The sequence below is a fragment of the Patagioenas fasciata genome, chromosome 2 (genome assembly GCF_037038585.1).
Source record: "Patagioenas fasciata isolate bPatFas1 chromosome 2, bPatFas1.hap1, whole genome shotgun sequence".
NCBI classification, from domain to species: domain Eukaryota; kingdom Metazoa; phylum Chordata; class Aves; order Columbiformes; family Columbidae; genus Patagioenas; species Patagioenas fasciata.
The window spans coordinates 164,712,676-164,727,492 of NC_092521.1; the positions used below are offsets into that span (position 1 = coordinate 164,712,676).

Genomic DNA, 14,817 nt, shown 5'->3' on the forward strand with positions numbered 1-14,817 from the left:
GGGTCAATAAAGACGGATCCACTGATTAATTCAGTAGCCTCAACTAAGAGGTGCCCAAAATAGCCAGGTGAGGTGACAATTTATTGAAGACAATGATACCGCTACATTCAGCCACGGTGTACATGCTGTTTTAAGAACTTGTCTTTAACATATCTATACTCATATATTGATTCTTAGCCTTCTTGCTTGAGATCACTTTACACTGAATTAGCTTATTATCGAGAACCTTTAAAAAAGCTCTAGGTAATCACTAACTTTAAATCACAGGCACCAGGATGCAGTTTGGTGTGACAGCTCATGGCAGGGGGTTGGACTAGTTGAGCTTTGAAGGTCCCTTCCAACCTAAAGTGTTCTATCAATCTTGTGATTCTGTGACAAGGGGACACCGCGCTGAGGTGGCCCAAGTGGGTGAGGGGTAGGGGACATCACACTGAGGCAGCTTGGGACAAGGGGACATCACACTGAGGTGGCTCGGGTGGGTGAGGGACAAGGGGACACTGCACTGAGGTCGCTCAGGTGGGTGCTACCAGCAGTGCGAATCTCTGATGTGGGGCGATGGCTGTTTGCACCCGGGGCCATGTACACTTTGGGGGTGACAAGTGTCACCCGGGGGGGGGCAGCACGTGTCACCATGACCCACACACAGTAGCTCGGGCAAGTGAGGGCGGTGTTTTCGCGCATGCGCTGGCCACCGTGTGTGTGCAGGGGGGGTGGGGTGTGTGCATGTGTGTGTGCGTGTGCATGTGTGTGTGCGCGTATGCGTATGTGCACATACGTGTGTCCGCGTGTGTTCCTGTGTGCTCACACGTGTGTGTGTGCGCCAGGGTGTGCACTCGCTCACGTGTGTGTGTGTGCGCATGTGTGCGTGTACGCGTGTGTGTGCGCACGTGTGTGTGTGCGCGCCCGCGTGTGTGCGCGGCGGGCGCTCCCGCTCGCCCCCTGCCGTCACCCCGCTGCCGCCGCGGCCGTGCCGAATCTGCTGCTGGGGACCGGGCGCCGCCGCCGGCGCGTCCGCAGAGCAACCCCTTTTTTCCCTTCCTGCCCGTGCGGAAAGTGCTGCGGCGGGTCCGGGGCCGGCTTTACGCCGGGCGGGATTTCATCATGCGGGGGGGGGCAGGGCGGCGCGCCGCCTCTCTCCATGCCGCTGCTGCCCCGTAGCGTCCTGCCCGCCCTGCTGCGCCGCCTCGCCTGCCCGCCCGCCGCCCCGCTCCGCACCCGGCCCGCCCCGGCCGCGACCCCCATGGACGGCCCGCAAGCCGAGGCGCTGCTGGCGCCCCTCCGGCAGGCGGTGCGGCACCAGGTAACGCGCCCCGGCCCGGCTGAGGGGGGGACACCCGCCGGGGAGGACCCGCCTGAGGGGGAGGGACGCGCTGAGGGGGGTCGGGTGTGTGACAGACCCGCCCGGGGAGGTGTCCCCCGTTCCCCTCTCAGGGACAGGAGGTGCCCCGGGTACATTGGCCCTCCACTGCGGGTTGTTTCCCCTCGGCGCCCCCCCCGCACCCTGCGTGCGACCGTCCGGCTCGGGGGCACCGCGGAGCCCCCGGCGCAGCGTCCCGGGGTGAGCGCCGCTTCCCCCGGGTGCGGGTGTTGCTGAGCCCCGGAGAAGCGGGGGTGGCTGTTTGTTCCCCACCCGCAGTGATGGATGGTGCTGGCAGAACTGGATCTGTGCGTCAGGCTGCCCGGCTTCCCTCTCCTGGGCTTGACTTTGTCGTGCTTTTGGGGCCCCGCAGCTGGTTCTTCACGTTTTCTTTATATTAAGCAGCCTGCATAGGTTTCCTCATCCCGCAGGGTCACACAGTGACTTCCCTTGAGAGCTGAGTGTGTGTTGGGTTTTGCCGATAAATTATATTCTTTGGATTCGTGTATTTGCCTGATGTAATAAGGGAATATTAATTTATTCGCACATTTTCCGTTTAATCATTATTATTTGTCCAGATATGTAGCTGTCTCCTATTAACTGGGACTGCGTCGCATTCTCTTTCCACCCCCCTCACAAATTAAGCTATTGTCTTTAGCTTCTCTTTCACCTGAGACGGACCAGATTATCTTTTTATTTCCGAAGTGGATCTTGATCTTGGTTCCCTTGCTGTGTGTGTTACTGGCAGCTCATGGAAGTTCCCCTTCGTCCCTGTTTTAGCAGCAAAATCTATACGTGTGGGTTCCCCACATGCCTCCTTTAAGTGACTGAATCCATAGTCTTCTGGTTAGTTGCACACACAGCTACGTGTGTGTCCCATGGCTACGTGTGCGTCCCTGGTATTTGTAGATTTGTACATGTGTTTTCCCATTAAATGAGTGGATTTATGGCCCTCTAATTATACCAGCACCATCACTTCAATGAGTTTTTATTGTGAATCACTGTGCAGCATAATGCCTTGGCAGGAGAGCTTCTTGTAAATAAAATTATGATTTCTAGAGCTAATTTTAAAATCCTGTATCTTGGGTGCTGTCGTTTGCCTTCAAAATATCGATGCCCCCTGTCTTTCTGGCTGCCTGTGGGATGGGGACAGGAGTGTGGGGAGCCAAGGAAAGGTTTGTGGGTACATTTCTGTAGCTGGGACCACGGGTATTGTATTGTACAGTTTATAGTACTAATTCAGCGTGATATTCGCACAAGAGGAAAGGGAGTAAGGAAAACTGGGATGGTTGATAACCTTACAATGCAAGAGGATGCTGCTGTCTGTCAGCTCGCGGAGAAGCGGTTTAATTAAACCTAAGGGACGCGTAACCTATGGAGAGGAGGGTGAGCGGCATATCTTCCTGCAGCAGTGCCTGATGCAATAAGCTGCCGTGATCCAGGGGTGGATCCCTCTCTGCTTTTCTGCTCCGTGGGACGAAGCTGCAGCAAAATTTGCCACATCGAATCCTGCTGTGCACTCCTCCTCTGGGCTGGGCTCGAGCCCGGAGCTTTAATTAGATTGAGTCCTGTCAGCAAACATAATTATTTGCTTCGGTTGTGTTGTTTTTTTTTTCTCCTTGCGTATGTCCGAGTACTATTTTACTTATATATCAGGACAAAGAGTTGCTGTTTGCTGCTTTTAGATGCTCATCAATGAGCAGGGTGACAGCTCTGTTGAGTCAGCAGCAGCCACTTTGCTGCTACCTTGATGTTTTTGCGCTGCCGATCCCCTAGTTCAACAAAGGCAATTTGGACTTACTACTTTAAAAGAAGAAAAAAAAAAGAAAAGATCGGATCCCTCCCTCTGCCACGTTACCCAGGAATGGCAGTTGAAGTCCTCAGCCCCAGAGTGAAACTTTCACGTTTTGGTATAATGAGTTAACAGGAAGGAAACACCAGATTTGCCCTGTTCTTGTAGCCCGTGGGGTTAGGGAGCCTGATAGGATTCTTATTTTTCTTTCTTTTCGTTGTGTGTGTTTGTTTTAATGCAGTCTTTTGAGTCTTCCTCCTTTCATTACTATAATTGGCCTCTGAACTCTGAAGCACTTATAGCTTTTCTCATCTGATTCCTGAACGGCAATCTCTGTATTCTCTTCTCTTTGGTTTTGCAGTTGTCTGCAATATTAATGTCAGAAAAGCTCAGAGTTTATGAAAAAGCTGATATTGTGGAAATGTTGTAATGTTGTAATCTCTGGATTATTTGTTTTCTTTTCGTTTAATGCAAGATGCATTAGTGCAAGATGCAAGAAAAATGCTGAACTTGGAGCATCCCAATCTTACAACATCCCACTTGAGAAGGCATTGACATCTCTTTGCTTTTTCCTCCTGGGTCAAATCCTTTGTCCTTCTCAGTTATTCAAGACAGACCTTGGTTTTGGCTGGAGAAGAGTGACCTAAAAGGAAGACTTGTAATTAATTAATCTCCAAGAGCATGGCTGCTGCTGATCACGTTCAAACCATGCTGTTGGGTATTTAGAGGTTGAGCGTTTCCCTGGGAGAATCGTCCCCATGGGGCAAAGACTTTTCTGGAACCATAGCAAGGTGCTGGTGGTTTGACTCGGGTCAAGACCTTGCTGTAAGCCCACTGTAGACTTTGGCAGCTCTTATGTATTTAGGTATTGTTTGTTTGTTTTTCAAAGATAGTGGAGAAGTTTGAAAAGCAAGAAGAGTTATTACAGATCATGCAAAGCCTTCTTTACTTATACATTAGGCTAAAAACGTGTCTTCTGGGACACCTTCTTCTAAAAATATTTGTACTTTCTGGCCAGTTTTGAACAGGTTTGACAGAGGAGGAGTCTAAAGTGGTCATCAGTTTTGAAGGGAAAGGTTAGAAGGAAGAGAAACTTTGTTGTGGAGAATGCATAAGGCCTCTGTCAGCCGTATGAGAATCCACGTAGTTCATCCTCAAAGTCAGGATTTGGGAAAGTCCACTGGGAAGTGATGCATACAGGAGTGTATTTGCACACTGAGATGTAATAGCAGGTCTGGGATTTAACAATAGTGTGGGGGATTGAGTTTCTCTCATGATGTCTCGTTCTGTGAACTCTCAAATGCACAAGTGTTTTCTCACTTCTGCCAATTGCAGCGGCCTCTTGAGACCGGCGGGGAGACAGGACAAAATGCTCCTTTTGGATTGCCAGGGGAGCTGAAGGAGGGAGAATTCTCATCCATGGCTTTCAAAGAAAGAAAATCTCTATCTTGTGTTTTGTCTCCTCCTTCTAGGGAGAACTGGTAAGGAAGCTGAAGGAAGAGAAAGCTCCCCAGGTGGATATAGACAGAGCTGTAGCAGAGCTCAAAGCTCGGAAGAGGGTCCTAGAAGCAAAGGTAAGTCTGGAAATTAAATTTGAGTTCTATGATTTTGTCTGAAAAGCCTTGAAATCTCCACATAATACTTTTTTATAGTACTGATTTGAGCTTAACAGTTAAAGTAGGGCAGACTGTTTCTGACTAGTGGCACTTTCATTCATTATCTGTTACTAATATCTGTTAGCATTAAATCACAATCTGCAAACAAATAAATACGAGTTCAGGTTGTTCATGGTCAAAGCTGAAATTCAGTGTATGTCGCTAGCCTTCATTTGCTGTATAGATAGAGTTTCATCTTCAGATTCTTTGTGCGGTGTTTGAATTCCCAAACTGGCATGGAACATGTTTCTTTAGAAACCATTTTCTTTGCTACAGTTTAACAAAGTTTCAGTTGGCCTATGGTTTTCCTCAGCCTTAAAGAGAGGGATGTATTGAAATTGAGACCCTTTTTAAACGGAACTGTGCTCTGAAAAGTCTTCATGTAAATGAAATGATGAAACTTGAAGTTTGTTTTGTCTCTAGATCAATAAACACATACAAATACACTTCCTTATCCTGCAAGCTTCCTTCCCTTCCCTTCCCTTCCCTTCCCTTCCCTTCCCTTCCCTTCCCTTCCCTTCCCTTCCCTTCCCTTCCCTTCCCTTCCCTTCCCTTCCCTTCCCTTCCCTTCCCTTCCCTTCCCTTCCCTTCCCTTCCCTTCCCTTCCCTTCCCTTCCCTTCCCTTCCCTTCCCTTCCCTTCCCTTCCCTTCCCTTCCCTTCCCTTCCCTTCCCTTCCCTTCCCTTCCCTTCCCTTCCCTTCCCTTCCCTTCCCTTCCCTTCCCTTCCCTTCCCTTCCCTTCCCTTCCCTTCCCTTCCCTTCCCTTCCCTTCCCTTCCCTTCCCTTCCCTTCCCTTCCCTTCCCTTCCCTTCCCTTCCCTTCCCTTCCCTTCCCTTCCCTTCCCTTCCCTTCCCTTCCCTTCCCTTCCCTTCCCTTCCCTTCCCTTCCCTTCCCTTCCCTTCCCTTCCCTTCCCTTCCCTTCCCTTCCCTTCCCTTCCCTTCCCTTCCCTTCCCTTCCCTTCCCTTCCCTTCCCTTCCCTTCCCTTCCCTTCCCTTCCCCTCCCCTCCCCTCCCCTCCCCTCCCCTCCCCTCCCCTCCCCTCCCCTCCCCTCCCCTCCCCTCCCCTCCCCTCCCCTCCCCTCCCCTCCCCTCCCCTCCCCTCCCCTCCCCTCCCCTCCCCTCCCCTCCCCCCTCAGACCAGGACAAAAAGAGACTCCTGAAGCATAAAAACAGTCAGGTGTGGGGATTCAGCCAGGACACTGCAAGGTTCTTTATAATTTGTATTTCAGAGAGAAACGATTGTAGTTGTTCTTCGGTGGTGCCCTTAAAAATGAATGAATAATTAAATAAACACACCACTGATTGCAACTAATTTACTGTGAGAGTGTGAGTGTACCTGAATTGAAACCATTTGACCTTGTTTGTTGTACAGAATCACGTGAGGCAAACGTCGCGCTGTCACATCTGCTGTTAACCGCTTGCCTACATTTAACCCAAGTAAAAAGATGTCATTTTTAGTTGGTATCGAGCATGGAACTGTGCTTTGAAACCATCACATGAAACTTGGATGGATAGCTAGGCCGTCCTGGAATAAATAGATTCTCAGTGTTTCCCCAGTTGTGTTTCTCAGCCCTTGGAAGGTGTAGCCAGGCGGGTTTGGAGCCTTGGTGTCCCTGTGAGCTCCACCTTTCCCTTGGAAAAGGGCTGTAGGATGCAGCATAGAGACGTGCTCGCCAGTTACACAACGTGTGTGGGCAAGAATGACCTTGCAAAAGCAGCATCGGCCCTTGTGCATGCAGCACTCCAACCTCGTCTTTCCACAGCGTTTCCACCAATGCATCACACTTGCGTCTTTACAGAAGGCAGCAGTGTGAACCCTCGTTATCTTTAGCAGCTGCTGGTACAGCTTTCAAGCCTTGTGATTCCTACTTAAGTGGGCTCTGAATTGGAAGCTTTGAACAGGGCAGAGCAACTGAGTGTTTATAATTCCTTGGCTTTATGTCTTCAAACTGTATCTTAAGTCAGTAGATGATTCTGCTCCTTTGCAAGGTTTTTTTCCCCTTTGGAGGCCAAAACAGGCACTTTTCTGCCATCTGTTTATCAACATGAGCTGAACAGAAGATGCTGTTTCTTTGACTTCTGCACCAGTTCATTAACTATTTAAGTAGAAGGAGAGGAACTCTGCAGAATTCTAAACCTACCCCAGTTAGTCCTGTGCTGCCGACCATTTCTCCCTGCCAGGGTCACTGTTGCTCTCCTGTCCATCTCTGGGCAAAAGCCGTCCCTTCTGTTAAGAAACTCATTGTGAAATGTGATTCTACCCTGTTTCCCTGAAAATAAGACAGGGTCTTCTATAAAGTTTTGCTCTGAAAGATGTGTTAGGGCTTATTTTCAGGGGATGTCTTATTTTTTTCCATGAACAACAATCTACATTTCTTCTTGAACAAAAACCCGATATTTATTCAAATATAGTCATGTCATCACATCCTGTCACATCTCTCCTGCTGCATTCTATGACCAATTAGTTTTAATTTTTTAGATGTATAGCTACCTGGACACTATTTAAATTGACTTTTTAATGAACTGTAACTAGGGCTTATTTTTGGAGTAGGGCTTATATTTTGAGCATCTTCAAATATCCTGAAAAATCATGCTAGGGTTTAATTTCAGGATAGGTCTTATTTTTGGGGAAACAGGGTATTGCACCAAATGGGTTCCCTTTCCATGCTTTAAAAATACTGTACTGATGCTTGTTCTCTTTGACTCTCTGTCTCTTATATAAAGTTACTCCTTGGCTTACGCTAATTCATGGGAGAAGCAGAGATACAGTGCTTTGAAAACGAGACCATGTTTATTTGTGCTTATAGATGCTCAAAAAAGAAAGGTTTGGAATTATTGGTCATACAATGCTTTTTCTTACCAAAAGGCTGTTCAAGATGTGTTGGCCGTTTAGGAAGTGAATGCATTTAATGAACTTCTTGGCTTAACTCTGCTTTAATTATCAAACGTCTTTGTTGAAGAAAATATTTCAAATCTGTTGACTTCACTAACGGGGTTGCTTGCAAAAATTATAGGTTTTCAGATAAAATAGTGAGTCTGCTATAAAACATTTTCACATAATCTAGTCAGGGCATTTAGGCACTCTCACTAAATTTTGTGTGTTTGGGGCCATATTGGTGAAAGGCTACATTTTGCAAATAGATGTTCTTTGTACAAGTAGCTGAACACACACCTTTGGCACAAGGATATTTGTAATCTCCATGGTAAAAATTCTTCCATGTGAGGAACACTATATTGAAAGCTTCACATATACCAAGAGGTAGATATTTGTCGTCTGAACTGGTCACTTTAAGCTCTTTTTATAGTCGTGAGAGGGAAACAGGTCAGAAGAATTGCTTTAGAAATTGCCATTTCTCTCCGCCGATTGTAAAGAAAGCTGAGGATAAGTAGCTCAGACTTAGTTGTCCCAAAGTTAGGGCAGATGAGTCTGCCTCACGTGTCTGAAATGCTGCACTCAGACCATCACGTTCATCATTGAGCGCTTGAATCTCAGCGTGACCATTCCCCTTTGGAAAATGAGCATATTGGCAGGATACCTGTGCTTCAAAATGATCTTTACAGACTTTTGACTCATAGTGGAGAGGATTTGTCCTCTTGCCAGAAACAGGAGCTATTAAGTGTTTTCCGTTTGCTTGAATTCCAGGAGCTGGCCTTGCAGCCCAAAGATGACATCGTGGACAGAGTTAAAATGGAAGACACCCTGAAAAGGAGGTTTTTCTACGATCAAGCCTTTTCTATTTATGGAGGTACAGATTTGAAAAAATCTACATTTTAATCCCTTCAGGCTGATGTTCTGGTCTTTCTAGCTGTGTGAAATGCGGTACTCTTGCGATGTTATACTAATGCAGTGTAAAGGATTCTTTTTTAAAGTTGGCTTTAAACTGTCCTGCTTGAGTCTATAAGGCTTTCAAAAGTTTCTCCCTTCCTAAAGTCTTTGGGAGGGGGCTCAAAATTCATCATTTGCTTTCTCAATGCAAACAGGCAGACTTGAACGTGCAGATTCGGAGCATTACATTGTGGAAGGTGGTTTCTTTGCAGAGAGGTGGGGTGTGTTGGTGTTTAGGGGGGGTGATCAGCTTATTTCCTTGTAACCACTCATCTCTATCCAAGCTTTCCTTGGCAAAATGACGCTCAAAACTGCTGTGAACTTTAGAACCTGTTGACCTTGCTGAACTTTGTCAGTGAACTTTATTGAACAAGTGAACAAATGTGGCTGTTGAACCTCATCAGAGAGCTGATTTGAAGCAGCTCAGGACGGGAGGCAGCACAGTGCCTGTATGGTTACTGCTCTTTCACCTGTGATACTAAAATAAATACTGAGTTGTTTTATTGACTTTTTCTTTCTTTTTCTTTTCATCTTTGGGCCCAAACTAGTGATTGGCAGATATGCTTCATTGCTGACAATAACACATTGCTTTAGCACACGCATTATCTCTTCTATATTCAGATTCCTCCTCCGGATAGATTGCTCCCACAAAACTCTCCCCAAAATATAATGCACTAGTGGAGGGACTGGAGCTTTCACCGTTGGTGATTGCAGATATTTATCAGTTCCAGCCTGTACTGCTGCTGATGCCCCAGTGCATTCTGCAGCTGAGCTGTACTGGTTAGTGTAGGGCAGTGCCTGTTTAGGTGCTTCATGCAGATTTTATGTAAAAACAGGTCTTTATGTAAAAGCTTTTTACAGTGAGCCACGTTCCATGTTCTATTTAGCACAGGGAAGTTGCTGCTTCATGCTCAGAAAATAACTTCAGACTTAAACCAGCTGATGGAAACACTGAGAAGGGAGGACATTTCCTCCAAACAATGCAGGTTCATACATTCTCGCACCTACCGTGTCTTTTTTTACCTTCTTCTCTTTGCAGGTGTCAGTGGTCTGTATGACTTCGGGCCTGTTGGGTGTGCTCTGAAGAACAACATCATCCAGGCATGGAGACAGCACTTTATTCAGGAAGAGCAAATCCTGGAGATTGACTGTACCATGCTAACACCAGAGCCCGTTCTGAAGTAAATATGGGTCTTTTTTTGTCCCTGCAGCTTGTAATTTCCAGTCATAGTTGCTTTTTACAGTCTTCTGTAAAATTCCCCACAGGGATCTGAAGACTGGGTCACCCAATTTCATACCCTGTTGCAGTGCAAAATAATTAGATATCAGTGTACAGGTCAGTGTGAGAAGCTGTTGTTCCATAAATCAGGGAGAGCAGTAGGGCTTGTGTCTGAGAGTCTAATGTCTTATTGTCTCCCAGGAGTCCCATTAGGTAAGAAAATGCCATTTAAAAGGTCAAGAAAACCAGAAGAAGGGTTAGGTGGCCTGCCTAATTCTGGGACTCCTGGGTCGTAGTTTAGGACAGTGGCCAGGTACTTGACCATCCTTCAGGGATGGTGATATGCAGGGTGTTAATTGAGCTCTGGATGCAAATGATGCTTCTGCAGCCCTGGAGATTGAAGGCCTCTTTTTATCCCCAGACCAGATAGAGGGACCACCTTCCAGAGCGAGAGCGTAGTTCAGGCTCTGGACATTTTCACCTCCACGTATCTTCGCTAAGTCTGCCAGCAGGTTGGCTAAATATATCAGGAGCTTTTCCAAAAGAGCCTGAGCTGAGTCAACTGCTTTACTTTGTGTCACTCACAGCATAATGGGCAGAAGGTTTCACGAATCACTGCTGTAAAACAGGGGGAATCTTTCCACCTGAACTACTGGTTGCTCCTCACAACCGCATCTCTATCTTGCTTTGATCACTATGCCGTTCCTAAAGGCACTAAGTGTCCTCTTAGTGACGTGTTTTAGATGTGTCGATACTTTCTCGCTGAGCTGTGGGATGGTTCTGCTTAATGTGCATCTATATTCTGCAGCAAGAGTAAACCTGAAATTTGGGCACACCGTTTGAAGGGCATCTCTTTGATAACGGTGTGTCCACTGGGATCACTCAGTACCCGGGGCTGTCCGTGTCAGCTTTCACGTTCCTATTTTTGTATCGTCTTTTCTAGGACATCTGGCCATGTAGACAAGTTTGCTGACTTCATGGTGAAAGATGTGAAAAATGGGGAATGTTTTCGTGCTGATCATCTCTTAAAAGGTGTGGTTTTGTTACAATGTGAGGTGGGCTGGGGGATTTCTTGCTGTGGTACTTTACAAACATGGGAGAAGAGTATCTTTCTCAAGGAAGGCCAGTTGGTGTAGCCAGTTGTTTGTACTCATGTTTGTAGTTCATTAATCATACCGTACCATAGATCCTAAAGTTCTCAGTTCCACCCAAATGTTGTGTTAGTTTCTTAAATGAGGTACAGGATCTCTAGCAAAAACAAAGTTGGATCCCTTTTTATAAAATCCTGTGTCATCAGGCCATAAAAGTTTAGTGTGTTGTCTAAACGGAGGACTCTCTATACAATGTTCTTGTTCTCTACCATGTTCTGGTCTTAGTTTTCTTGACTTTCAGTTGCTTTTTGTTCACCAATGATGATCTAAGGGGACAGAGCTGCTTTCCCTGTGTCAAAATCAGTTACATGGCAGCTTCTGACTTCCGTATACCTTAGACCTCAGCTGGCTTTTGGCAATGCTGAACAGACTTCAGGCGCTTCTTACGGTTGCAGAGTCCTCACCTTGCTTTCTGGTTATTGATATAAATTTGTTTTAAAAAAAAAAAGACAGAAAAAAAACCACATGAAGGAATCTTAGAAATAAGAAGCCTATTTGATAACTTTTTCGTACACAGCTCCATTGTGAAAGGAACGATTGTTCCGCTCTAGGTTTAAGTAGGTTTTGCTCCCTAATTTTCTAGACTCTTCCATGGATTTTAAGTATGTAGAACAATATATTCGCATTAAAGCTGTTTTCATAAGTTAGAATTTTTTGGTTTATTAAAAACAACCCAAAGGAAGCCCATCTAACCTTGGGACACTGAACAGCATCATAAACAGAAGTGTCTTCTGCAGCCCATCACTGGTGAACCTGCTGTCCCCACCGCTAAAAAGTCACATTGCTTCTTTCAAACGAGAGTAGGATATCTCAGCATCACTGTCTGCATTTGTATCTTGTGGAGGATATTGTGCTTTAAAGTGAAATGCAGCCCAACCCTGCTGTACCGAGTCAGTACGTGCATTTGGATAAAATCAGCTTTTCTGGCTTGGGGTCAGACGTTGTTTTCAGTTTCCAGTCTTTAGAGAAGGAAAATAAGGAGCAAAGGACCTGTTGTTTTCCGTGTGGCACATCAATACAGCTCATCAGCTGTAGGTCAACATTGCCCTGATGACACGAGTAGAATTACTCTGGATAGACATTATCAGGATGGCTGGTGGACATACACTCATGCTGGAGGATCCTCCTTAGTTTTAGATTGGGGTCAGCGAGGGGGCCGCAGTATAAACTCACGACATATTTATCTCACTTACAGCTCACCTGCAAAAGCTTATGTCTGACAAGAAGTGCACAGCGGAGAAAAAGGCAGAAATGGAAAATGTTCTAACACAGGTGGGTGCGTTCATAGGGAGGTGAATGCTTCCCGGCTGCGTGTGTAACACAGGAGCTGCGGTGCACCGAGTCCAGAGGCTGTGTCCCTTCTCTGCCTCTAGAGATGCTCAGACATCTTTATCTTGGAGATAAAGACAGGCTGTACGTGCTCCTAAATACCAGAAACTTATTAACAAATACACTAAACTTGCTAGTTAATCACATCTTCCTTCTACTGCTGTTTCGGAAGGTTATTGCTGTTTTCTTAGTTTCTTGAATGTTGGGTTGGCAGGGTTGAAGCTCTGTCCCTGGAGCCAGTCTGCTCTGTTCCACTTCACACCCTGGCACAAAGGCTGTTTCTTCTGAATCTCCCCTTTACATTTGTAAATCCCTCGCTGTGGGATTACGATACAAAGGAGCAGAGGCAGATGAGGGGTTTTGTCGGGGTTTTCCCGAACCACCTTAGCTCTGAACTGATATATTTTCAAGTCGTCTTGGCTTTGAAGCACTTGAGATTTGTTCCTCTAGCTCTAGCACCCTGCACAGATTTTTCCTTGTTTCCTGTGAGAATAGGTGACGCTCCAGGCTGACGTTCCTGAGCAGCTGTACAGACATTTGCCTTTATTTTTTTTCTTATTTTGTTTTTATCTTTTTGTCATGACTTCTCGTATAAATGCTTTCAGAGCCATGCACAGAATTAATATTTCCTTCCAGAAAGAGCAACTTGTTTTATTTTTCAGTGTATTGCATCACTGGGCAGCTTACATTAGTTTTTCCGCACCAGAACACTGAACTTTGACCATCCTTTCGGGGAAGGCCAATGGTACCTGGGGTGGATTAGAAGTGGGGTGGTCAGTAGGTCAGAGAGGTTCCCCTGCCCCTCTACTCTGCCCTGGGGAGACCACACCTGGAATATTGTGTCCAGTTGTGGCCCCTCAGTTCCAGAAGGACAGGGAACTGCTGGAGAGAGTCCAGGGCAGGGCAACAAAGATGCTGAAGGGAGTGGAGCATCCCCCGTGTGAGGAAAGGCTGAGGGAGCTGGGGCTCTGGAGCTGGAGAAGAGGAGACTGAGGGGTGACCTCAGTAATGTTTCCAGATATATAAAGGGTGAGTGTCAGGAGGATGGAGCCAGGCTCTTCTCGGTGACAACCAGTGATAGGACAAGGGGTAATGGATTCAAACTGGAACACAAAAGGTTCCACTTAAATTTGAGAAGAAACTTGTTCCTGGTGAGGGTGGCAGAGCCTGGCCCAGGCTGCCCAGGGAGGTTGTGGAGTCTCCTTCTCTGCAGACATTCAAACCCACCTGGACACCTTCCTGTGGAACCTCAGCTGGGTGTTCCTGCTCTGGCGGGGGGATTGCACTGGATGAGCTTTCCAGGTCCCTTCCAATCCCTCACATTCTGGGATTCTGTGAATACCTCTGTTAATAAACTCTTTTTATCTTGAGTTTCTCTCTGATGCATGAAGGATCATGACAATTAATGCTAGAAGCAGCTCATCGGATTTTAAACTTGAGTGTTAAATCGTTGCTGTACTGTTCAATATAGGTCCTTGATGGTACTTAAGTTTAGAAACCACATTTAAATGTACATATGCAACAGGATAGTGCGTAAATGCACAAAACAGCTCTAGGAATCGTGGAGTTTGTGCAGTTAGGTTGCAGTTAGATCTGTGGTTCCTCTACTGCTTGATTCCCACCTTCCAGAGAAAGGGAATTACCAAATTGTTTTCACAGCAAATGGGAAATCTTCCTCCCAGAATCTGTGCTGCAGATTTGCTCTGTTTAACTAAAATGCAGAACAACTCAAAAAGAAGATCTAATGCATAGCTTGAATATTGTATTTCGTGCAGCAGAAATACAATACAATGCAGCAGAAGAGAATGCAGACAGCACTGCAGAAATGTTAATTTTCTTCTCCTTCATTACTGGGTTTTTCTTTCTTTCCCAACACACTGCTTCCCATGTTTTAGCTGGAACTGTTCAAAAGAAGCTACTGGTGGGTGGTGATGCAGTCCCAGTGACTTTTCTTCTACTTTACACCCACTCTTATGCTCAGCGTTTGCATTTCTATTTAGACTTCAGACTTTCTGTGGTATGACTGAGCCATGGACCTATATTACTAAAATGACTGTGCAGATGTGCCGTGTGTTCTTTTATCGTTGGTTCAAGCTTTAGCTTGCTAGAAAAATTAGGTTAGAAGGGAATATTTTGGACTAGTGATTCAGTGCGGTGGATCACGCTCAGTAAAAGATGAAAAGGACATAATTCTTTCCTGTTATCTTGCCTAGTAATTAAAATAGTTCTGTGTTTTGGTATTAGTTGGACAATTACGGCCAGCAAGAACTTGCAGATCTCTTTGTGAACTACAACGTGAAATCACCCATCACTGGTAATGACCTGTCCCCTCCTGTTTCTTTCAACCTGATGTTCAAGACCTCCATTGGACCTGGAGGAAACATGCCTGGGTAGGTACTCATCTCGTTTTGCTTACACTCTCCTTCATATTCTACATCACTTGGAATAAAAATGAAGTCCCAAAAGGACTGAAATATGCAATTTCTTCT

General features: G+C 46.1%; 1 protein-coding gene across 1 annotated transcript in view; it reads left to right on the plus strand.

Moving 5' to 3' along the window:
- The first annotated feature begins 1,038 nt into the window (after nucleotides 1-1,038).
- Nucleotides 1,039-14,817, plus strand: part of GARS1 (glycyl-tRNA synthetase 1) — a 31,675-nt gene continuing 17,896 nt past the window's right edge. Inside the window, exons 1-7 of the mRNA XM_071805372.1 lie at nucleotides 1,039-1,300; nucleotides 4,622-4,723; nucleotides 8,447-8,549; nucleotides 9,669-9,810; nucleotides 10,792-10,880; nucleotides 12,195-12,271; nucleotides 14,573-14,718. Of these exons, the coding sequence (XP_071661473.1) occupies nucleotides 1,139-1,300; nucleotides 4,622-4,723; nucleotides 8,447-8,549; nucleotides 9,669-9,810; nucleotides 10,792-10,880; nucleotides 12,195-12,271; nucleotides 14,573-14,718 (821 nt within the window). The 5' untranslated portion in view covers nucleotides 1,039-1,138. The remainder of the gene's footprint in view (nucleotides 1,301-4,621; nucleotides 4,724-8,446; nucleotides 8,550-9,668; nucleotides 9,811-10,791; nucleotides 10,881-12,194; nucleotides 12,272-14,572; nucleotides 14,719-14,817) is intronic.